The 24,854-nt window shown below is 39.7% G+C and overlaps 4 protein-coding genes across 5 annotated transcripts; 1 reads left to right on the forward strand and 3 right to left on the reverse strand.

The window, feature by feature from the left end:
- Positions 1–1,049: 1,049 nt before the first annotated feature.
- Positions 1,050–7,155, reverse strand: LOC122091055 (NPL4-like protein 1). 2 transcript variants are annotated; one of them, XM_042660870.1, is made up of 3 exons: positions 6,652–7,155; positions 4,118–5,156; positions 1,050–1,565 (listed from the first exon to the last, which is right to left on the reverse strand). In XM_042660870.1, the coding sequence occupies exons 2-3, from the start codon at positions 5,117–5,119 to the stop codon at positions 1,311–1,313; spliced, it is 1,257 nt and encodes a 418-aa protein (XP_042516804.1). In that variant the 5' UTR covers positions 5,120–5,156; positions 6,652–7,155; the 3' UTR covers positions 1,050–1,310. The 2 variants fall into 2 exon arrangements, with proteins under 2 accessions (XP_042516804.1, XP_042516802.1); XM_042660868.1 differs by lacking the exon at positions 6,652–7,155 and having other exon boundaries at positions 4,118–5,371.
- An 821-nt stretch (positions 7,156–7,976) lies between these two features.
- On the forward strand, positions 7,977–9,441 carry LOC122092277 (cyclin-L1-1-like; the record flags this gene model as incomplete). Its single annotated transcript, XM_042662602.1, has 4 exons — positions 7,977–8,279; positions 8,408–8,804; positions 8,907–8,945; positions 9,031–9,441. Coding segments are annotated over 4 exons (813 nt in total), but the record flags the coding sequence as incomplete, so codon positions are not given.
- Positions 9,442–10,877: 1,436 nt separating this feature from the next.
- Positions 10,878–21,338, reverse strand: LOC122091817 (proteasome subunit alpha type-6). Its single transcript, XM_042661970.1, has 9 exons — positions 21,180–21,338; positions 20,815–20,909; positions 20,654–20,735; positions 20,296–20,392; positions 14,965–15,023; positions 14,752–14,834; positions 13,919–14,014; positions 11,771–11,830; positions 10,878–11,205 (listed from the first exon to the last, which is right to left on the reverse strand). The coding sequence occupies exons 1-9, from the start codon at positions 21,253–21,255 to the stop codon at positions 11,113–11,115; spliced, it is 741 nt and encodes a 246-aa protein (XP_042517904.1). The 5' UTR covers positions 21,256–21,338; the 3' UTR covers positions 10,878–11,112.
- A 783-nt stretch (positions 21,339–22,121) lies between these two features.
- Positions 22,122–24,854, reverse strand: LOC122092439 (peroxidase 24-like). The gene is made up of 4 exons (XM_042662757.1): positions 24,534–24,854; positions 23,917–24,108; positions 23,537–23,702; positions 22,122–22,791 (listed from the first exon to the last, which is right to left on the reverse strand). Exons 1-4 carry the CDS (start codon positions 24,756–24,758, stop codon positions 22,385–22,387), a joined length of 990 nt encoding a protein of 329 aa, XP_042518691.1. The 5' UTR covers positions 24,759–24,854; the 3' UTR covers positions 22,122–22,384.

The raw sequence follows: 24,854 nt of genomic DNA on the forward strand, positions 1-24,854 counted from the left end.
TGAAATTTAATAACCAAATATAAAATGATTTGGAGATAGTTGCTATAATCATGTGGAATCGTGATTACAAAAGTTTCCCTTTTAGGTTTGAAAGCTTCCTTGCCCTCCCTTTAATTTCCTTCAAACCCTGACCGAGCCTGAACAAATCTCACAGATGTGCAGGGCTAGTGTCTTCAGGGAAGAAAGACTTCAGTTCCATTCGATAACCAAAACCTGAGTGGATAACATAAATGGTTTCATGTCACATAAACCTAGAATGACCATTCTATTTAGATTATCTCAAGGAAGTCAAGAGGAAACTATTACATTCCATGTGACACAAAATTGTCCTGAATCATTAATATTCCGTGCAAACTTAAAAGGGATTATCTCAAGGAGTGTCAAATAATTTGTAATATTTTGTTTTTGTCTTTTTAGTTTGGCACACAATTTCCAAAGAATAACATGACATTTCACATGTGTACTCGAATGGTGTGCGAGACAATGACAACACTTGAAAATGAAGTTATAGCAAGTCACTTTCAAAAAATCTTGAAAACTCTATTTTACCCTTATCTTAAAGAAATTCCGAAAATAAAACAAGGGGCAAGCAAAAGAAAGATAATATATTCTTATAGAAGTCTGTAAGAGTCATTTAGACAATCCCTACAACTTAAAATGACATTATTTTTGCTTTTCCTTGAGAAACAGTTTCCAACATGCTGATGCTTTGGCTTCATCAGGCTGGATATAAGATGGTGAAAAATAGCCTAGAAGAAAAAATTTAGTAGCATAACAGAAAACAATTTATCTTTATATATCATAGTTAAAATTCCTTCCTATCATTTCTATGAGTCTTAAGTAATTTTGGTTGAAAGTTATAGTAAGATTCTCTCTATATATTCAACAATTTTACAATATCAATGTTGGTATTTCTTACTACATTTTACATTCAATCAGATGAAATCTTTGCAAAATTTAAAAGAAACAATTTCATTCCCTGTACTGACCAATCACACAGCCTTTTTAATTCAAGCAACTGTAGCCTTTTTGAATGGTGAATCTTATGGTTGAGTAACCCAGGTTCACTGAATGGTTTAATGATACTTAACACAAATAGTTTTATAAGTGTAAATATTCTGACAAACTTATACAATACAACCACAGGGTGATATATCGAAATGTACGATTCAGACCACAATTTTGATAGCATGCATGGAGTCAGAAATTAATGGAGACTACTTCATTGAGCTAAACTCTGAAGCATGCCGAGAGATTCAGCTGAACCCATCAAAACATACATAATGATCCTCCAAACATGTAAATCACAATCAAAAAGCACTGGCCATGGACTCGATTAGGAGCTGGTATCCTTCTGGAACTGTTGTATGTGCCTGTACACATTCAGCCAATGCAGGAACATCGGAACTGATGTCTAAATACCTGGCCACAAAAAGCAGCAAGTGAAAATCAGAAATTCGCTTCACAAATGGGAGGCTCTTTGTCCAATCCAGGTGATTTTTCAGTGCCTTCATTGTCACTGGGGTATTCCTGTTCTCAATTGGGAAGGTTGATGAAAGTGGGCCCTGCATTAGCATGAAAATTCATATAAGCAACACACCACCAACAATCCTAAATTTGGAAAGAAACAATATCATGTGCAACTAATGCAACTCCACCAAGTCGATAGTTTTCTATTTGTGCAACCAAAAAACATAATCGAAGAGGTATATGAATCTAAACATAACACATTCACTATAAAAGACGACTTCTGAAACTAAAATGATGAATATTGCTTGATATTAACCGTCGAGAAAAAAATATATTACTTGATATTTTCACATTTATTGAGAAAGTCAGATTGATGTGTAAATAATAAAATTGGGGGTTCGGGGTGGGTGGAAGGGACTCTAAAAGTTTGGGCATAAACCCTAAACTTTTGGCTTCACAAAAGAACTTAATACAGCTAAAGCAAAAAAAAGAACCTCATAATACTAACAAATCTATTATTTTCACTTCCACCAACGGTTCTGGATTTGAAGAAGATTTAGCAATCACTGAAGAGAAACATTAGTCAGAACTTAGAGCAGCTCAAGCAAAAAAGGCATGAAGCCATTTAAACAGTAGAAGTTTATAGCATAAGCTGCATATGGCCTCAAGATTCTCCACCAAGAAATTCATGCATCAGAAGAGTTTAGAAAGGATCACAGCCCTTGCATTATTTCCATATTACAACATGCCACAATGCATCACACTTTCATGGTTTCCAATCACCCCTTCAAGGACCACTTCCATCATAAAAGCTTGATGCGTCTAGAAAAGCACTATCACAACTGGAGGTAGTATGTAAGTATATATACTACAGTTCTAATTTCTAACAAAATGTTATCTGCATTTTCAAAATTTGGACTTTCACCTATTAACATCAGTATGATCAATGTAGCTACTGAGTTCCATTGCCTTCACATATTATATACCTTTATAGAAATGTTGGTCTCATTTTGTACTGTCATGGTACAAAAGAAAGAGCAACCCAGTTCACAAGGCTCCCGCTACTCTTACGGTATCTAAACAAATTTATCCAATGCACATGCATGTAACAATAAACAAATTGTTAGACAAGTGACACCAAAGGTGGGTTCTATATTATTAACAGCTTATGTAAAACTTAAAGAAATTATCATAACCAAGCCTGGAATCCATTGTTGCTGGATGAACACAGCCTAAAACGATCCAGTTTTGATGCAGTGCTTCGATTCTCAATCATGATGCCACTAGATTTTGAAAGTATAGGAATATATTCTATCCTAATTAATAATAGCCCCTTAAGGTTGACGTATGCTACTCCTTTCATTTACCATGGTCAGAAATAAGTCATTGAGTAGGATTTAGCACATTGAGGGAAGCAATGGAATATGCATTAACAGAAAGAGTGACCACTCTAAGAACGGAACCATATATATATATTTTTTCCTTTCAAGTTTCAGACAAACAGTCAGCATTATTTTTGCTAGATGGTTCCTGATACCAATTCTCCATAGCCATCACATGTTTGAATGGGTAAAGTGAATATGAATGTGCCACACAGAACACTGTATCCTGTTCAAACATCAAGCCATTCCCATTTTCTCCTCCATTTGCCCACTTCACTTTCTCTTTGTGTGGTAAGCTTCAGCTTAACAACTGCCATGATGCATCCATAAACCCCTACAAGTCTTTATTTCTAATCAGTAAGTCTTGTGACCATTAACCAAGCATACTACATGAAATCTTTATCCACAAGTGAGTAGTTAGCAGAGTGATATTCAGAGGTCATCCCAAACTCCTTTTCTTGTGTCTCTACAAAGGAAATGGAACATGTGCCAGTCTATGGTAGTTGAAATTGAATTCAATACTACATATCCAAGGAGTAATTGGTCACTTTTTCCATTAATTCACAAAAGGGGTAAGCATGGGACAATTACATCTGGGGTTTTTAATACAGATCTTATCATTCTCTACTTCTTTCTGAACCATTGTCTTAATCATCCCAGTTACTTAATTTCAATGCTGTCAAGTATCAACCTGGCTATAAAGATAAATTTGTACTCAATAACCCCTTTTTATTTTGTATTAGAATCATTGAGGATTGGATAGTTTTTCTTCTACAGATGCATAAATGAAACTGAAAAAAGAGAGAGGTTGTGTCATGCTATGATAAAAACCAGGTGCATCTTTTGCTTCAGCAGTTAAATCCATTACGCCTTCAATAAGGAAAAAGGTTTACAGAACAGGCAAACAGCACAGAGAAGCTCACAACATGTGGAGTGGTGGCTAGCCTTACCATGGCTGGGTATACTGCCAAGCGATAATCACTAGTCCATGGACATGGTTGTCTATTTCTAAGCCAGATGCTCAAAGGGGCCAGTTCATTCGAATTCTAAAGGTTAACATGTAGAGGCTGTAGAGTAAAGACTAGTTGTAGTGTTGATTTTCAACAAGAACAACTTGATCGTTATAGAATAACAATGCTATAAGAAAATCAATAGGAAATTTTCGCGCAGAAACAGGGAAAGACAAAGCAGGATAATTTGGTTAATCATCTTATAGAACAAATAGATTAGCATTGAAAAGTACCAAACAAACTAAATGGGCGTACCTGGTGATCCATTATCTTAACCACCACCAAGAAGAAACAATTGTCAACATCCTTGGTATCCTTCACTCCAACAACCACATCTTTCTTCATCCGAGATAGTTTCGGGTCTGCATCTCCTTTGATATTACTCTCGAACCAACCTTCCTTGAACAATCTCACACACATATCACTCATCTGAAAAGCTTCAAAGTGGATATCAGCACCACCATCTTCATTAACTTCCAGTTTAACCACAGCAGTGATCCACTGCTTAAGCCCACTCTGCCCGTGAAGTTCAGCTGCCTGGAGAATCTCCGAATTCGACATTGTATAACCCTTCTTATTCTGCCCAATTGTCTGGGTGAATATAAACCCAACCTTCCTCATCCCCAAACCCAATGAAATTGCCTCCACAATGTTTTCCTCATCAGGGTTCCTCATCAGGATCAAATTATCTTCCGTCCCCTGCTGCGGAGGCTCGTATATGAAATTCACCTCAACCTTCCCATCTCCCGAGACTGTCCCATACATGAACCCCCCTCGCTTAACAGCGAAAGCTAGCGACTCATTCACATAATGCTGGAATGAACTTGCGGCATCTCGATCAAAAGACACCGATTCACAATGCGGTTTCTCCTGACGGGTAACCCTCATTTGCTTCGCAATGAGGTCGTCCATGGTCATCTTCCTCCCAAATGATCCAGCCGGGGTGACAGTTCGCCCAGTTCGTCCACTTAGTCCAGCGACAGTTCTTTCCCCCTCATATGCCAAGTAAATCATCGAACCATGGGAGATTCCAAGAGAAGAAATCAGGGTCTGGGGATTCGATACATCCGCAAAGCGACGAATGTCATCTGGGGTTTTAGCTAGGAGCAAATTCTGGTTTTTCGACAAGGTCTGTTTAGATACAGGAACTTTGAGCTGCTTCTCGATTTGGGTCTTGAGCTCTGAGACTGTAGTACGAGGGTTATCGATGGTCACTCGTTCTAAGCCATCTCTGCTACGAACTCTGATCATCACCATCTCTACTGATTCGACTCTGAATTTGTTGGAGATGTTACTATATCAAGGGAAGAAGATAGATGAAAACAAAGCGAAGGCTTCGAACCAGAGTGAGCTATTAACTATATAAACTGATCAGTATCATGGATTTTAGCTACAAAGGTTGACGATAAGAAAAGTATGCTTAACGATTTACTTGCAGGATACGAAAACCTTCGATTCTCTCTGCCTCTGGTTTTAACTGTCATGCAAGTAAAGGACAGGTTTCGTTAATTCTTTGGATTTGGAATTCCGAATAAGGTGGCGGTCTTTGTAAGCGAAAAGGTGCTGAAGTGAGAATACCCAAAAGCTGGGACCCGCATGTGAGATTTCGCATTTTTACCGTCAGATCGGTATCAGAAGATGCTCGAGATATAGACGTTATCATTACCACGTCATGATTTTGTTAGGCTCCGTTTGGCAGACAAAAAAATCATTGTGTAATTTAAACCGTTAAATAAATTGTTAAATTAACACATACGTAGTAAATTTAAGGGCCCGTTTGATAACGTTTCAAGAAACGCGTTTCTGTCATTTATGTTTCCAGAAACAGCAGAAACGGAGTAAAAAGCGTTTGATAAAACTGTTTCGTTTCACTTATTTTCAGAAATAGAAATAGAAAATTTTACTTATTTATGGTTCAAGAAACGACCCAGGCGAAACAAGTTCAACTTGAACTTGTTTCGCCGTTTCTGAAAACGACTTGTGGCCATTCTTTCACTGGTTACTATCGACTTCTAAAAACTTGACTTATCAAACACCTTCAATTCCGTTTCTGTTTCTAGAAACGAAAATTTATGTTTCTGTCGTTTTTTGAAACAGAAACGACAGAAACGTTATCAAACGGGCCCTAAGTGATTTATGTTAAGTTTATATACATTTAAAAGAAGAATTATCACTTCTATAAAAAAAAGAAAAAAAAAAGAATTATCACTCTCCTCCTTGAACTATAGCTAAATATCAAGTGATTTATGTTAAGTTTATATACATTTAAAAGAAGAATTATCACTTCTATAAAAAAAAAAGAAAAAAAAAAGAATTATCACTCTCCTCCTTGAACTATAGCTAAATATCAAGTTGATCGTGTTTTTTTAAATATTTCACTCCCCTCTCTAAGATGAAATGATTTTATCTACTGTGTCCAAACGTCATGATCCTCTGCCATGGGTGCAGTTGTGCCGTGAGCATTGAACAGCCGAAATGATATCAACACATGTCTCGATGCCATGCTGATCATTAGATCCTCATCGCTCTACGCACCCACAGCAGAGGATTTTTTTGGGACCGCTAGATTTGCATTCTTTTTTTCTTAGTAACCGAAATACCCCCACCCTTTTAGAAAACTCATCCATCAAACCACATTCGTTCGATTGCCGCCTTCACGGATAGAATCAAACACTAGTATCTGACACGGGAAAGTTGAATGAAGTAGAAGCAGCCGAAGAAGAGGATGATAAAGAGAGGATTTGAGAGTTGTGCTTGTTTGCGTTACTAGAAATAGTCTTTTGACAAACCATTTTGATTTTGATTTTGATTTCCTCCGATTGCAGTACTAAGCATCCGCCCTCCACCCATTCCTCCACCACCACCGAAGGAACTCTTAATGGGTATCCCTTATTCTCTCTTCCTTCTTTGTCTCTTCATGGATTGCAGGGGTTGTGTACATTTGTATCTATCCTCTTGACGGCTCCTTAACCGTATTAACTTAATGATAAGGTTTTAAAAACAGATGTTCAAGAAGCTGAGGTGTTGACAACCGCAGAGTGGCACGCCGGTGTCGCCGGAAAATAATTTGTTACACGGGAGGTTGAGGTGTTGAAAATTGTTGAAAGAGAGATCTAGATACTCCAAACTCCAGCAATTAGATACCGGAATATCCCCAGAGATTTGGTTTACCCCAATGTAGGAGAGATCGAGAGACTGAAAAGTGAGCCTTAAACCACCGGAATCATTCGGTCCGAGAGAGAAGATAAGATTACTATGGGTTAGGTTCCTGAGAACACATTGGGACATGTGAATGCTTTTTTTCCTAGCTGCACAGTTTTTATTCGATTTTTTTTCCCCCCTATTTCCCGTATTGTGAATAAACCAGAGAAAAAGCAAACCAGAATTTATGAACAAATTAGGGAAAAGAAAGAGAAAAGGACGGGAGAGAGGATGTGCTGAGAACCACGACAGACTCAGCTTGCCTATTGTGGACTGCTAAAGATGTATTCAAATTAGCAAATAAGGAGTTAACCTTGTATACGACTAAGACCAAAAGTAGCTAACTAACAATTAAGTATTAGACCAAATAACACACACATCATGATAAGGACAATATCCCTATCATTGTGAACGACTAACAACCCCTGCGGTAGATCTTAACACTTCCCCTCAAGCTAGAGTATGCATATCAAGGGTTCCAAATTGGAACAGTAAGAATAGACATTAAAAGCAACACTGATATTGAATAGTAGTTGTAGATGTTAGTGAGCACAGAAAGAACTACAATCAGTCATCATAAATCCCAATACAATATCAGCTCAAGCACATCAACCATTAGAAACAATAGTAGAAAAAAAAATCTTTGTATCGAATAAACCCATCATAATCATCAGCAACGCACAAAATATTGGGTGGAGAACACCAATCCGCAATCCAAAATGTCATAGCAACAATAACAACATCAAAAGCTCTTCCCAAGGAAGGTAGGCAGGTAGTAAGTAGTCAACTTCACAAAGAAGACAAATTAAGGTGTGGCATCCAGTAGAGGTGTGCCAAACCCTCTCCCTTTATTTATTAGTCGTCATTCTGGGTGCATATCTAACAAAGTTTGCTTTGATTCAAACTGTCTAAATTTTTCCTTGCTTGGATTATCCTGAGCAGCTTGCGTACAACCTTGTGCGTTAGATTCAAGAGTGAAGTCGTGGCTTGTGGTGTTGTATATGCTGCTGCTCAAAGGTTCCAGGTACCACTTCCTGAGAATCCTCCATGGTGGAAGGCTTTTGATACTGATAAATCTGGGATTGATGAAGTCTGTAGGGTTCTGGCACACCTGTATAGCATTCCCAAAGCACAATATATACCAGTGTGTAAAGAAGGGGACTCATTCACCACATCAAGACCGGCATTGGATTTGCAAGCGCAGAAATTCTCGAAGGTGAGTTACTATCTTATGCATCATCCTTCAGAAGTTCATTACATGCTATTCTTTGTGAAATGATAGCTTTTTGGTGGATTCTGTGACTCTATTGATGAAATTTGACTCTCAAATGATATTTTGTTTAGGAAGATATGCAGAATGGACCAGCAGCTAATAATGATACATCTACTCCCAAGGTGGCATCTGCAGTTTCCAATCCGGACCCTGGTGGTTCAAAGGGTGTTATTGCAAAAGCAGCCCTTGACAAACTAAAGGAGTCCAAGAAAGGTGATGATGACACCAAGAGTGTCCCAATTGATGGAGAGATGAGAGAACCTCCATTGAAGTCCAAGGCTGAACACAGACAGGAGGCAAGTGGAGAAAAGAGCAGGGAGAGGGAGAGATCAAAGGGTTGGGAACGTGATAGGGGAAGGGATGGAAGGGATTCTGACAGGGAAAAGGAAAGGGAGAAGGAGGTGGAAAGGAGACGAGAGAAAGTCAAGGATAGAACTCATCGTTCGAAGGACAAGGGAAAAGATTCAGGTTAGATGGATCTTCTTTATTTCTCTTTTGTTGGACTGAATTTGGAAAAAATTTCTTTGTTATGCCCGATTGCTGAGTTGTTTCTGATGTGCATGGTTTCAGGAGGGCATTCAGAGAAATCAAGGCACCACCCATCACGAGGTATGTATTAGTTCTATTTTGATTACAATGCATACATATTTTGAAAAGGGATCCATCCATCTGAAACTGCTTCATCTGTTTTTAGATCGTAGCAACCGCCATAGCTCCTCTTATTCATCCCGCGAGAAGGATCGACACAGACATCACCCATATGCATGAACCAGAAGTATTCTCTTTCTCTCGGCTTGCAGATTGATTACTCCTAGTGTGTACTTTAGTCAAGATCAGATCCATCTAGGTGGAAAATGGATGGTAAAAAGAGTGAGAACATTGTAAAATTAACATGTTTTGCAGCAGAGATTCTCCATGGGATCTTTGTCTATTGCTGTTCATACAGGGGCTGATTGTACCCTTAAATAAAGTGGTTATGGTTTTCGTTGCAATGTTTCTGCATATCGCCCTCACAGAAACATGGACTTGTAATTGGTAATGTGTTTACTAAATGAGACTGGATTTAAGAATCAAGAATGAATACAATTATTTTATACTAGCCTAATAATAGCTTGTAACATGGAATGCATTACATCGGTGGATGCCAGACATGCCATCTCCATTGTAAGTTCTTTGTTCCGAACATTTCCTGGAAGTAGACGACAAGTTTTAAATCTTAATGCAGGCAAGGCATATCTTGTTTTTTCAGTCTTTTTCGCCACATCGCGTATTACGGGAATTGAACCCCTCTGTTGCTGGCGGGCAGATGGAGAATTTCCTACTTCGATTCAGCAAACTCCGGAGCTTCAGTGGACAAGGTAGGGCGTCACAATGTGTCAGGTTGCTTTGCCCCTAACCTAACAAGCAAGGGCCCCACTATAGCTAAAGCCCCTATTTGAGTAAGGCACGTGCAACCTAGTTGCACTCTGTCGCGTCAAAGCATGCTCATGCACAACAGTGCTCTACGATCAGCTTAATAGAGTAGGGGCTCATCCATTGATTCTTGGATGCGCGTACTAACGCGAGGTTGCGCGCTCTCGCGTCAAAGCATGCTAATGCACAACGGTGCTCTACGATCAGCTCGACCACCAGGAGAGAGTGCTCTACGATCAACTTACTCGAGTAGGGGCTCATCCATTGATTCTTGGATGCGCGTGCTAACGCACCCAGTGGATGCGCTAACGCGCAACGGTGCTCTATGTCCATTTCAACAACAAAAGTAGTTACAAGGTGTGTTGGAAAGGTTCTTTGAGCCAATTGGGGTACGGTTTGCTACCACCCTTCTCTCTCTCTCACGTGAAATAATCTTTGTCCTATGCACGATGCCCTTTTGTTGCACCTCATTGATGCATTCTTCTATGTTGCTTGCTCATAGAAACTTATCCCCTAATAAAATTATAAAAATGCCAGTTTCCTTTAGTGTTTCTGAAAAAAATTTCCCTGGCATGAATCAATTTTGGGGCATTTCTCCCCCTTATTTTGGACCTAAATTTGTCATGAAAAATCATCTTTGAATTTCAAAATGACTTCTAACACCATCTTCCCAACTTTTTGTGTTCATTTGACCGATGAAAATTCCAATTTACTCCGCTTATAATGGGGTGAACGTAAAGAAAGCATAGCACAGTCAGGCAATGTCATAGGATATCCATGAGGGCTTTTCTGGCAAGGATCTAGTCTGGCCGGTCCAAAGACGAGCTGCATCAAGCATATATTAATCTTTTTTTTTGGGTAAAGAACATACATTACTCTTAACCTTCCATTCTTGCCTTAAATTGTATAAGCCTGCAATAGAACACTGGGCAAAGGTATTAAGATAGATCAGCAGAAAACCTTGATAATAGTTCTGAGTCCTGAGTGTTCAGACCCATTAAATGGGAAGTCATTACTCCTTTCAGGTTCTAATTGTATAAACCCTTAATTGGTCTATGGGTTATATTTAAAATGAAGTATATAATATCATGGTGATTAATCATAATTTAAAAGATAGGACCACGAACATTGTATGACAACCACACGAGAATGTTTTAAATTAATGAGATTGATCTACAGTCCAGTCTCCACTAGATAAGTAGCTCTAATGAACATTGTATGACAAAAAACCAGATGAGTACGATGAGTACTCAAGTAAGCTGAGAAACATTTCAAGTTTTGGCACCTCATTACTCAATAAGAAAAACCCATCTTTGACCATATCCAGAGGATTTCCCCATGCAGCTTTTGCAATTTGTTGTGTTTAATCACGCTCGCTTATGGCTGTCAAGTGCTCATCAATCTCCTCCGTCGACAACACTCTAAAAATGGGGTGATCTTTTTTCACGACTCCCACCTGTACCAAAATATCAATTATTATTGCAGTTAGTAACTGGAGATTAATCTTTCAATCCAATAAGGTACAATACAATAAAGTTCAGGAGAAAATGCTCTGCATGCATGCACTTTAAAGAGGAACAATGACAATTTGAAGAAATCAGCATTTCTACTAGAACGATAGCTAACACAGCTTAATTATTCTGATGGTATTGGTCCAAAGGTCTTGAATGTAAGAAATTTACAGTTGGATCATTCTAACCACCAGATAGTAATCTAAAATGTTTCAGCTTCTCCTTCATCTCACCAAGGCAATCGGACTACTAGACCAGTCACCAGTCAGGAACAAGGGCTATAGATATGAACACCTCAGTTTTCAGTGGCCTGAAAATTGAAATTGATTGTGGGGAAAAAGGAGGGGGGTTTCTCATATCCGGTAGAACCAGAATCCTCCATCTAGGTACATACAATAAAATATGGAAGTCCATGATAAGGGCAGTAGCTCCACTGCAAACAGCTGGGCACTTGTGAAATTGTTACTTACGCTACTAAAAGTTGAATGAAATGAAATTAAAAGTCGATACCTCTATCTCATTGGCTTTGAAATCCTCTTGCAAGACTGATTGCAGGGCAGAAATGGCAGTCTACAATTGAATTACAGAGAAAATATTAGGCTTCAAATAAAAATTAACAATCATTCATGAATTTATATGGTACATTTTTTTTCTTAGAAGGGAACACATGTTTTCAATCTAAAAAGTTGTTCCTACAAAAAAAGGCGTACCCAGTGCACGAGGCTCCCACATGTGCAAGGTCCAGGTGGCACAAAAACACAAATTTAGATTCACAGAGCAAAACCAAATTTATTGATCAAAAGCATGATTGTTTAAGACTCCAGTGACTTGTCCAGTTTGCTCAATAAGTTGATTGATTTTGTGAAAGTAAAGGTCTACATCAGATCTAGTTTGCCTATTTCCCCCCTAAAACATTCAACTGAAATTGCAGAATCAAATCATTTTTTTCTCACTTCAGGTCTTGAAGATGTGTACTTGAAGTGCCACAATCTACGGCGGGCCCCACATGCCATGATACTATTTTCTTTGGCTAAGGTTCGTCGCACGGCTTTAAATCACGTCTCCACATGTGAAGGTGGCCGCCACTTATATGGACATTGAATGTCCAAGGTGCAGCTGATATGGGACTAAATTCCGTGGAATTACACCACCAACATTCCCCACACCCTGGCTCTGATACCAATGAAATGCTACAGTCCATGGTGAGCCCCACATGCCACGATACCGTCCCCTTTGCCTTAGGTTTACCGCACAGCTTTAAAACGTCTCCACATGTGAAGGTGGCTGCCATTTATATGGACAATCCATGTCCAAGGCACCGCCATTGTGGGACTAAATTCCGTGGCAGAACAGTACTTTGTTTCTTTAATCACAATGGCGCAATGGAAGGTGTCTACAGCAGGAAAACAAACTAGAAACTCAGAAACATAATGGACATGCAAAATCAATTTTAGTTAGATAATCATGACAGGGAATTTTCTTCAAGATCAATTTCCTTGGCCCTAAACTATGCTGGTAAAATTGTCCAGAGGTGGCAATGGGCAGGTCATGTGTGTTGGCATGCATCTGAGTTAAGAATCCCCAAAACCATAGTTGTCAAGGTGTTGCCTACATGCTTTCACATGGCCAAGGCGTGCTCACACCTTCTGGTTTGCTAAAAGGTGCCCCCCTGGCCAGGATTGGTGTGTGTACATGAGTTAGATACATTATCATGCATGGGACCATATATGTTTTCTTCTTCCACAGCCTTCATTTTTTTTTCTCCTTTCAGGCTGCTATTTTCTTTTTCATTTTTTGTTTTTAAATACTTCTTCTCTTTCATCTTAAAAGGCTGAGACCACACCATGCTACATATTTAGGCATGCCTAGGTTGTTGCCTAGATTGGCCACGTGATAATTTTATCAATCCATTCTAATTTGATGGCTCCCTCCAATGTGGTGGAGCACTCAGAACTTAAATTTATGTCAAACAAAAAGAAGCGGTAAGCCAATCCTTGGAACAACGCAGGAATTTCCTAACATCCTTGAACTATTGTGGAGTTGGCAGTTGGCACAATGCTGTCTCGGAAGAGAAGAAAACTGTGCCGGGAATATTTCTTGTTGGTAGTATGTAGAGCATGTGGGAGAAGAGAGACACCAAATATTTTCAAGGAGAGCAATGCAAGGGACTATAAACTTCAAACCCATTAGAGAGGCAAACCCACAGCCAATACAGGGGACACGTTCCATGGCATTCGTTACCAGTTAACCATTTGTGATTAATCAGATATCATCAGCTTTTCTCCAGCATGCTTGGAAAATATCAACAATCCAAACAAAAATTCTGTAGTCCAAAATACCTAGCCGATGGAAAACCAAGTATTCACCTCTTTCGTAGGTATCAAGTTTTCAATCCTTTTAATTTTGTCCAAGCTCTCAATTAATTATGCCTCTCTATTGTTTTGTGTCCAATTAAAACTTGCAACTGATGCCCCAGAAAACAACACGAAAAGCACTGAAAAGAAAGAGGGGGGATGGGGGTCCCTTCATTTCTGGGCAAAGGCATACAGGTTCAACAATAAGCATTGCAGTATTATATAGTAGAGTAAAACAGGGAATCTTCCTCCTGCCCATGGCCTTCGGGCATCCAAAAAATAAAGATAGGAAAAGTAATTTTACCTGTACTGTTTCTTCATAAGAGAATGCAGGATCATTCTTCATTTTCTTCTCCAGGAAATTGATTGCCTCCTGTTCTTTCAAGCCGGCACTTGTGGCCTGGGGCAAAGAAGAAGGAAAATCAAAATTCTATCACAAAGCATTAGAAATATTTAGCATCACCGTAGAAACAATAAAAATCACTACAGACATTATTTAACTCCTTTGATTTTACTTGATAAAAGCCATTATATGTTGTTGATAGCATGAAGCAAAACTTGCCGTATTACAGGTTACAGTCAACAACATGTAAAAAAGGGGGGGGGGGAAGGAAAATAAATAAAGCTATACTTCAATGTCAAAACTCCTACTTTTTATTTGGTATAAATAATAAAAAGAGAAAGACTGAACAATGCAAGGGTTCAAGAATACAATGCGGAACTGTAAGCATAAAAATAAGAATATTTCAACAAGCAATTAATTGCAAAAACAATCATTGTGTGGATTATCTTTACAGAATATTTTACCATATCACGTTTCTCACGAAGCGCTTAATCTTAATTCATAATCCATATGATAGTGTTGCCCCCCTCCCAAACCACCCCTTTAATGATGACTAAACCATTACATTTTCTACCATAAAAGTATTTTTGTATATAGAAGCATAGCACATCCAAAAGAAAATGAAAACACACCAGAAGTAAGCACCTGAAAAAGCCAAACATGGAAAAAATTAATCAAGTGGTTGGAAACGATCAAACAAACATTACCCAGCAAATGGGTGCCATGAACCAAACATAACATGGAAACAAATGCATCTCAAATTTAACAAAGTAAAGACAACACTTTCAGGATACCTTGTGACCAAAGAAATGGCCAGCTGGATCGCACTTAAAAAGTTGAGGCCCAGCTTCTTCATCAATACTCAAAACCATAGCAGCTTCACAAGGTAATAATAAGAAGGTTGTGGAAAATATTAGCAATAAAGTTGACGAAAACATAATTCCATTATGTACCTTCACAATACAAGGAAAATATTTACATGTAAAATAGATAAGCAAGAAACATACCTACTCCAAGAGGTCTCATATAAGCATGTTGGGTATAGATTTGCGATTTGTCAGCAATCCTGTATGTATTCAAGAATGTAAACACAAAAAAATGACATGAAACTACCCTCGAATTGTGTTAAAAGGTACCACATCACTCATCGGTAAAATTATATGATGACACTCAGTGGTGAATGAAAACATTTATGGTTTTTTGTTGGGATTATCAGCATGATGTTTGCAGTCAACATTAGTAGTTGCTGCATAGTATACTCTGTCAATGGTTGCTGCCATTAGAGACATAGAGCTCTATTTTGAAGAAGAAAATTGAAAATCAGAACAAAGAAATCTGTCAATTTAGAACAGGGAAAGGTTGACTATAAGAGATCCATTCTCTATTCTAAACCATAACCATATTCCATTACTTTCAAGAATTCTCTGTTTACAAGGTTTATATAGACTCACCCCAGCTCCTGACCGACAAGGTTAGTACATCAGGCACAAAATTATCTCTTAGCTGACCTTGAATACTGCACTTGGACACCTAACTGGACTCGAAAAGACATAATCTCCCTTTTGGAAACCCCTATTCAAAATAGCCAATCCACACAGTTAAAACTAAACGTGACTTAGACTACTTGTTCCTTAATTTAATTTAATGCCTTGAAATGCATAAACCTGAGTCCAAGTAGATACCAGGGCCATGACCGCAAATCAAGCCAAATGCAACAAAGACCTACCCAAATAAATAACAGTCCCATTAACCAAGTCGAAGGCCATGGTTGTGCTGCATCAGGACTTCCCCATGTGAGTTGTCTATGTCCTTTATTCTGACAGGTATTGACAAGACCAATGTGTTCATTTCCTATTGTTCATGCTCATTTCCTTTATACACAAAAATCAATCTTTCGCTTATGGTCATGTTCTATACAAAGTCAAACAAATCTCCACTCTTTCAGGATCTTTACAATTTACATACTACCAATAGGGAGGTGATACTGCTAATGAAAAGACACACATGCATGCTTGTTGTTAAACCCGTGCCCAAAACCCCGGGCAAATTTAAAATTTTAGACATAGGCAATGCAACCCAGGTGACAACCACTAGTAACTTATGGATTTTTCCGGCTCATTGCATGGAAAGACCACAAACCATTGAAGGAGTTAAGGTATGTACTCTACCACTGAAGAGAGTTTCCCCGAACCTTAATAGTGAAATGTACCAAGAGGTGGGGCCTATACACTGAAAACACCTTGAGAAGGCCCCACTCAACTTAAGGATCCATTTCCACATAAAGGGGACCAGTTCAGCCTTCATCAGCTGATGGTCACCAGCTGATGGAGCATCCACCGGTGAACACCATATGGTGAGTGCACAGGCTAATTTCGGGTTATTTTGCCTTGGGACCTGAGACTTCACGATCGTGCACCCCAAACCCATCCACATTGATGGAACATGTTTGGGAGTTAATTAATGTGGCGGGACATCCCGAAGTGGGGCTATTAGTGCTGAATAGTAGAATAACCCAGTATTGGATAAAAACCCATTAATTCCCCAAACAACCCTTAGTGGGACTTAAATGGCTATAAATAGAACTCTTGCTTCTTCATTTCATTTCACCAAACTAAGAGAAGAAGAAGGAGAAGGAGAAGGAGAAAGAAGGAGGAGGAGAGAAAGGGAGGAGGAAGAAGAAGGGAACAAGGGGAGCACCTACCCATTGAAGGTAAGTTCCTCTCTCTCTACAATTTAGATGATTCTCTCTTTCTCTCTCATACCCCATTCTTGACCTAGGCTAGGTTGGGGAAAATCCTAATCGAAATCCCTCTACCCACATACCCAATCTACAAATTGAATGGGGGATTTTGGTGTGAGGGACCTAATCAAACAAGTTAAACACTCACATTGAATGTGGGAAACCTCCCACATGAAAAGTCCCAAAATTTGGCAACCCAAAACCCTAGGGTTTGGGAATTTGCCCAAATTCTCTATGACTTAACATCCTAACCTAACCTAACCCTAGGTTGGGGAAAAGATGTCTTGCACCTAAACTAAGGTTAGAATGGTCACAATTGAGTCTATGGACAATCCCCTATGAAATCCCCATCTAAAATCCTAATTTGGGAAAATAAACCCTAGAACAATGAACCTTTCCCAAATCCTCTATAGCTAACCATTCTACCAAAAATTTAGGTTGGGAAAAATGAAATTAAACCTATGTGTGGTGTATGGTGTGTGGTGTGTGGTGTGTGGGAGTGATTTCATAAGCCATTAATGACCATTCCATGAGCTTAACCTAAGTCTTCCCCAATTTAGCTTAACCTAGACTTGTGTATTGGGGAAATTGGGTGTATCTTGAAACCCTATGTTGATCCACTCACTAATTTCACTCAAACTAAGGTAAGTGAAGTGTGTGAGGGTGCTCTACACGCAAACAAACCCTAAAATCACAAAACCCAATTTGTAAACTATATAAAAGAGGGAGAAGGGAGGAATGGAGTTGAGAAATGACACCCCACTGAAAAACACACTCCTACCAACATGCAAAGTGGCCACAAGGCCTATGGGGCTGATCTGGGCAAGGAAACCTCGGTTTCCACTTCACCGGCTGATAGTCACGGGCCAGCCGGTGAAGGCAGGAACCATCCACCGGTGAGCCCTGTAGATGTAATTTTGAATTTTTCAGACCTTGCAGATCCATCCATCGGTGAACCCTGTAGATACAAAAAATGAGACTTTACCCCTCAGTTTCATCAGCCGGTGAACTCACCGGCATTTACACACCAGTTGTTGAGCATCCACCGGAGAAACCACCAAGCATATTGTTTTGACCTTCTTTTTGACCGGTAATTTGAATTATAGGAAGACCTTCCTTATGCTTGAGCATTTACCAAAAACCCCTCTATTTTCAATAAATAGAACCGTCAAACGGCAAGGCTACGCGGCGCGAGTGCACCACCAACCGGTGTCCACATACTAGTGATCTTACAAAACCTATGATCCAGTGTTGGTTTAGGATCATAATTAGAATATAATGAGGATAATTTAATTATATAAATGCTAACATAAATTCCTTCAATTGGCTAGGGACCTAACCTACTCGGCGAGGTACGCGATTATAGAAATTTAACGAATAGTTGATTCGGGTTTTCGAAGTGAGGGGATTTTGTATGTTTTTATGGAATGCTTGCATCATATTGCATATGTGGATGAATCATGTCATTTTGTATATTAATATCTTGTTCTATGTGGAAAGTGTTGATGTGACATGAGAATGTGGATTATGGTTGTGCATGTGTGTGTATGTGGAGACTGGGGTGTAGGGTGGCCAAGGTTGGTGTTGGCGGCACTGCATGCTCTGGGTGTGTGTGTGTGTGTGTGTGTGTGTGTGTCTGTGTATGTGGAGACTGGGGTGCAGGGCGGCCAACGGTTGGCGCCGGCAGCACTGCATGCTCAGGGGTGTGTGTGTGTGTGTGTGTATAAGTATGACTATGATATAGAATGTGGCATGTTAGAATGCATTGGGTTAGGAGAATAACCACCCTGGTGCTACACCCTTGCCAGTAGGGGGTAAGGTATTGGCTATCCTACAGCTCGGGCAACCGAAGGGGTTCTCCGGACCAGACCGGGGCTGTAGGATGAGATTATTGATAAGAGGTTTGCCATGACCGTAGGGGTTCTCTGGACCGACACATGTAGACTCCTGTCTCATAACTATGTTATAGTAGCACCAATACCAATATGGACTTAGAATATGTTGGGCTAGGAAAATAACCCGGGTGTTACAAGCCTTGCCAATAGGGGTTTATGTATTGGCTATCCCACAGCACGGGCAACCGAAGGGGTTCTCCGGGCCGGGACCGTGACTGTCCTACAGCTCGGGCAACCATAGGGGTTCTCCGGGCTAGGACCGTGGCTGTAGGGTGGGGTTATCAATAAGGGGGTTTGCGGGTAGCCGAAGGGGTTCTCCGGACCGGAACCTACAGGCTCCTGACTCACAACTAGCGTATATCGCTGAAAGACTGAAGGGGTTCTCCAGACCAGTGAACCAGGGATATCTCCTATGTTGCAGTAGCACTAATACCCATTTTGGACTTAGAAATTGTTGCTTATGATCGTTTATTAATAACTGAATCATGTCATTGCATTCATCTAATTGCATTAATATAGTTGTGGGTGAGCATTTATACAAGTTTCTTCTATTTTATTGATTGTTGTGGATGCATGCGTGTGTGTACCCCTCACTGGGCTTTGTGAAAGCTCATCCCATTTGTTGCACCATTTTAGATGGTGGAACCACTGCTGAGGCAGGCTTGGGACTTCGATGGCAATGGCAAGGCTCGTGTCTGCGAGACACCGTGTTGATGGGCATCACTTCTTTATTTTCAGTTATTTATCCCTATGTATTATTTATAATCTTGTAATACATGTGATTGAAATTCAAATGAATTTTGGTATACTATAATTATCATTGAGTGAATCACCAGTAGTAGAGTGAGGTTTACAAATCTTATATGCGTACTCTGATTTTAGTTGTGATTTTGGTGGCATTTACGGATTCGGGTACTGTATCTGTGATCCTGGAGAGTTAGGCTGGCTGGATATGGGTATCCAACGCCACATACCTTCGCCTAGAGGAGGCAGGGTGTGACACTTGTCCATTGTTGTGATATCCCCCAGCTTCTAGTAGCTCATTGCATATAGGTCAATGTATGAGCCACATTTTTCCATTTGAACTGCACTGTGGCTTTAATAAAGGCCTAAAATTGGTCAGCTAGACTTGGCATGAGTAGAGTAGGTTCTCTTACTCTACACCTTCATAAACAAAAAAGGATCACCTCTTTGCTTCTCTCACAAATTTCGAGGCCTTGTTTCCTTGTACTGGTTTTTAGTACAGATTTGTTCACTAAGGTGTTTGGATTTTGTATACACCAACGGGGGAAGAGCTTATGTCGAATCTCAGAGGCTCTTCGAGGCCCTCCTACCGCTACAAAACCAGTGCACTGAAGATGTAACTTCCTAGAGGTTGATCAGCCATAATTGTGCTGCATCTCAGCTTATACATAAGGAAGCTCTCTAAAAGTTGTTCATTTATCTCCCTCTCCACTCTTAACCCCAAAGGTCACCACCACCCTTGTATTTCTGGATCCATCTCAATTTCAATGTTCACAAATGAATACCTTCCATGGAGTTAATTAGAGCATAAGGATATCTATTTCAAAATTTATTTTTAACTTATTTAATGAGATATGACTTTGAACTATTCTATTTAAATATGGAGCATGCATTTATTGAAGAATATAATTTATAGAGTTCAAAAAGGTTAGATATTAAGTATGGGTAAATTACCATACCATTTGGATAATACATCCACGGGCATCTCATATCCATATTTGAAGCGAAACTCAGCTGCTTCATTCCTTGCTTGTTGGACCAATGTCCTTGCATCAGCTGGAAATGGCAAATAAACATCATTGAGATCTCGATTGTCCGGGAGAAAAAAAAAAACAATCCATCAGAACATGAACCTTTTGAACATGTTCACATCTCGAGACACCCAAATGAAGGAACCAATAATAAGAACATCATTTAGTTAACAGACGGCCGATTATCCCATAAAATTCAACAATTTAAAAAAGAAAAAAAAAAAAGAACATATCCCGCTTTAATTTGCTGATTAGTTTCATAAAAATGAGCTGTCAGGAAGGAAACCTGTCATGCCGGTGGCTAACAATCCAATGTACTTGGTAATGGCAAAGAGATGCGTGACACTAGTATGATCCAAAAGCTTGTCCTGCATCAGAATGTTGGAGCCAAATCAAACAAGATTTGCAGATTAAGACATTCGTCAACAAAGCGCGAATGGCACTCACCGGGACCTTCTTCTGTGTGACAACGCAGACTGAATCCTTCCCTCGGACACCAATGGAAGTAATCCCAGAAGCCTTCACTGCCTTAAAAGCATACTCTGTTTCATTCAATAAAAAAAGTCCGAATATAAAATCTATACTTGTGAGAGGTCAAACAAAAATCCTACAAACTAAGTCGTACTGAATTCACCCAAGAAAAACAGATCCATCATCCATCAATTTCGAAACCAAAATGGTTATGCCAGAAACGACCTAGACTAATCGCTAACTTTACTGACTTCAAAATCCCTAATTCCTGAACCAACCTTGGATTTTGAGACCTTGAAAAGATCAAAACTGTAAATGAGTTGACGGAAGTGAATTCTTACCGACTTGGAAGAGACGACCTTCAGGAGAGAAGATGGTTATGTGACGATCGTAACCAGCTCCACTTCCACGACTCATGGCGCTTCACTTCTTTTACTGCTAAAAACCTTCGTTGCCTCTCAATAGACTTGCAGAATGTATATAAAAAATGGAAGAAAGTTTGTCGAACTAGAAAGACGGGGGAGCCTTTAAAGGCTTGGACCGGCTTGGTTCGGACCAAGCCCTAAGTTAAGTCAGGCCCGGAAAACTGGGTAGTTAATAGACGGGCTGGTCAACCAGATCAACCTAACCTATTAGACCCCACAACCTCCTCTCTTGGGCACCAGTTCTTCAAATCGAAGCTGCCACCACTAGGCTAGGCTAGTGTTCGTAACACAGGATGTGATGTTAGGGTGATATTGTGATTTAAAGTGTTTGATTGACGCATGAAGGAAAATGACAGTCATCAATGGTTGTTCTTGTTTGTCTCCTTATTTACCAATGGATGATACCTTCCATTGTTGCCATGATCTTCTCTTGATCATGGGTGTGGGAAAGCTCAGTCCTTACTAAGGCAAAAAATTTATTTTCAATTTATATTGAGATTAAAGATGACAATAATATTTGATTTTCTCCTCAATGAGACCCGGATCTCTTCCATTTGGCTTTTTCCTCCAACCCCATCTCACACTAATCCAGGATTCAAATCCTCTCAGTCAGGGGGTGATTGGAGTGGGATCAGTTAAACAAAAAATAGGAGAGAAAAAGTGCACATTTTGTGTCTGGTTGGTCCCTCACTCCCTCTACAACCACCCTTGACTGAAGAGGATCTAAATACCACTATCCATGGAGTGTGTGAGCTGGATGGAGAGGATCCAAATTCCTTCTTAATGGCTAGTTTCTCTTCATTCACGGTGAAGAAAAACTTTTGCCTATAAAGAATTGGACCTTTTGAGTCATCAAACTAATCAAATAAAAGGAAAGTTTTTCTTCACCCATCTATAGAATCTCTTCACCCACCACTATGGTCTTAATCATTGGTGGGAAAACTGGTATACATTCACAGTATTCATCACCTTACAAAGTTACATACACATCATTTGAAAAGTGAAAACCCAAATTAGGCTACCAAACATTTGAATGGGGTTGTCATCCATCCTCACTTATTGATACAAGTCTGTAGACCCTTAGTTGCCTATCTCTAATACAAAGTACTCAAAAGACTCTTTTAGGAGTTCACGAGGTTACACTTTTTCCTAATATCTCCTGAACTTCCTGTAAGGACCCCAATGGCTCCCATCCTCTTCATGGATTGACCAAACTCCCTGAAGAAATTTTCGTCGACGAGCATCTTATCGACTATATGACTCAAGCTCTTATCGATCAGAAGGCCGGCGTCTGATAAAAAGAGACCTTGTTGCAGCTTCAAGTTTAAGAAGTAATGGTTGTCAAAGGACAGAGAGCTCTGAGGGTCCATCTCTACTGTGGTTGTGCTGTCTAAGGAGCTCTTGCATTTTCCTTTCAAGAATGCAGCATAGGTGGAGTTCAGTGAAGGATCAACATCTCCTTTCCCAGTGAAATTGTAGAGTCTGATAGCGAAGAGATTGCAGTGGCTCTTTCCAATGGTATGTGCACCTTGAAAAACACCATTTTCTCTTAAGACCAATCTTAAAAAGGTTTACTCCCATTCAATGTTATTAGGATACAGTTTCCTTCACACATGGTGAAGAGAAAACCCCTTAAACCACTATATCAGACCTTTGGATTAAACTGAGGAAAGAGTCCAATCATAAGGTCACATCACCTTAGATGAAAAAATAATCTTGAGTTGTGAGAAAACACGGTCCAACACTTCAGCAATTGGATAGGAATACTTGATCCTCATGCGTCCATTTCCAATGGCTGAAGTTTTGATCATGTTTCATAGAAGATCGTCTATGGCAACCCCCCTATATTATATAAGAAATTAGGTTCCCTCCGACGCCCATGTGCACTTTTGGGCATTGGAGATGGGTATTATGGAAAACTCATCAAATAGGGGGATATTTAGGACATTTCCTAGGGGTGCTTCAGAGTAATATGAGTGAGTATTATATAAGGGAGTAGGTTCCCTCCAATGCCTGTGAGCAGTTTTGTGCATTGGAAATGATATTATGGGAAACTCATCAAATAGAGAAATAATTAGGACATTTCCTAGAGGGTGCTTTAAAGTAATTTTGGTGAGTGTACAGTTTCGATTTTGTGCTGACGACGAGAGGATCTTTCTTTTTTGGGTTTTGTTTATGGATTCAAGTCCAAATGGGTTGCTTTCAAGATACCTGATTAGAATTCATCCCCACCCACCCCCCTCCCCCACCCAAGAAAAAAAAAAGAAACATACCTGATAAAACTACAAGATCATGGGCAGTGAGGCCCTTGTTGGCAAATTCTTGCTTGAGAGTAGTGAAGTTGGAGAGGGGTGAAGGTATGTTGGCTAAGGCTTCTGTGGCACTTGAAATCTTGCCATCTCTCCTACCAGTTCGCACTTCCCAAATAGGTCTCTGGAACTGCAAGCACACACCCATTGAATGATGAACAGATCAGATAGATGGAAAGATAATAATTTTCAGAAAATCAAATCAGATGGTCCTATTTCTCAATCTTTCTGATTTGCTCTAATGGAACCCAAGTTAAAAAGACAGAAAAAAAATCAGTAATTCACAGCCACTGATTAAGGATCTCTGATCAGTTTATATATAACTTGGACTCAAACTAACTTACCTGGAAAGAAACAGCATCTCTAGCAGCTAAAGTAAGGATATCAGCACAAGAAACTACACCAGGGCAAGTCTCCTCCAACTGGGTTTTCACTTCTTCAAGAACATTAAAACCTTCCAGAGAGCTGTTTGGAGGTGTGTCCTTTTCAACTTTGTTGTTTGGAGTGGGGTCCAATAAGATTGATGCATCACAACCCTGATTGAGATTTCACACCAGCCAACCAACCAAACAAATTTATCAATCAAACAGACATATTTAAATCTGATCTAAGATGAACTGTTGAAGTTGGATTGACTGACTAACCACTTCCCATTTAAGTCTTTTTTTTTGTTTTGAGTTCAGAAAAGGCACCATTGGTATTATGCAGGAATCAAACCCAGTTAACAGTAGGACTCCATGATCAACTAGAACAGTATTGATTCATAGTAACAGAAAAAAATAAACAATGCAAATGCAAGGATGATGACTAGATCAGTTGGGACTCTGGTAGAACTCATCCTTTAAAGCTAGACATTAGGGTGAGGGTGCCGGAGTACCAATTAGCCTTTTACATCCAATGTGAGATTATTGCTTTCACGTGGAACTCCAAGAAGATCATGAAATAATATTGTTATATTTACCCGAACGAAGCAATCATGGAAGTGCATCCTCAGCAACTTTGGTGGCAATGCTGAATTGCTGGCTACATGCTTCCATGTGATGTTCCTCACAATCTCCTCTGCAAGTGGACAACTCTTCTTGTAGAAGTTCTTCTTCAATTCATCTGCTTGGCAACTTCCTAAGAATGCTGTAATGGCCACACCACAAACCCAGAAGAGGAGCTTGAGTTTGATCTTGATCCTCATTTTTCAGACCTTGCTATTTCTTCTTGCCTCGCCTTTTTTCTCAATCAAGAGAGATGAAAATGTTTCTCAGTTCTCTCTCTCTAATTCTCTGTAAGA

Source organism: Macadamia integrifolia, chromosome 10 (assembly GCF_013358625.1).
Source record: "Macadamia integrifolia cultivar HAES 741 chromosome 10, SCU_Mint_v3, whole genome shotgun sequence".
In the NCBI taxonomy this organism is placed as follows: Eukaryota; Viridiplantae; Streptophyta; class Magnoliopsida; order Proteales; family Proteaceae; genus Macadamia; species Macadamia integrifolia.

Bases quoted from the DNA above. Each gene is read 5' to 3' on its own strand.
- LOC122092439 (XM_042662757.1), bottom strand. From the start codon at position 24,758: ATGAGGATCAAGATCAAACTCAAGCTCCTCTTCTGGGTTTGTGGTGTG. The intron at 24,109-24,533 runs GTAAATATAACA...AATCTCAATCAG, and splicing joins TCCATGATTGCTTCGTTCGG to GGTTGTGATGCATCAATCTT. The intron at 23,703-23,916 runs GTAAGTTAGTTT...GTGTGCTTGCAG, and splicing joins GAGATGCTGTTTCTTTCCAG to TTCCAGAGACCTATTTGGGA.
- LOC122091055 (XM_042660870.1), bottom strand. From the start codon at position 5,119: ATGGTGATGATCAGAGTTCGTAGCAGAGATGGCTTAGAACGAGTGACC. The intron at 1,566-4,117 runs GTACGCCCATTT...ATGCTAATGCAG, and splicing joins TTAAGATAATGGATCACCAG to GGCCCACTTTCATCAACCTT.
- LOC122091817 (XM_042661970.1), bottom strand. From the start codon at position 21,255: ATGAGTCGTGGAAGTGGAGCTGGTTACGATCGTCACATAACCATCTTC. The intron at 14,835-14,964 runs GTATGTTTCTTG...TACCTTGTGAAG, and splicing joins TATGAGACCTCTTGGAGTAG to CTGCTATGGTTTTGAGTATT. The intron at 14,015-14,751 runs GTATCCTGAAAG...TCTTTGCCCCAG, and splicing joins GCCATTTCTTTGGTCACAAG to GCCACAAGTGCCGGCTTGAA.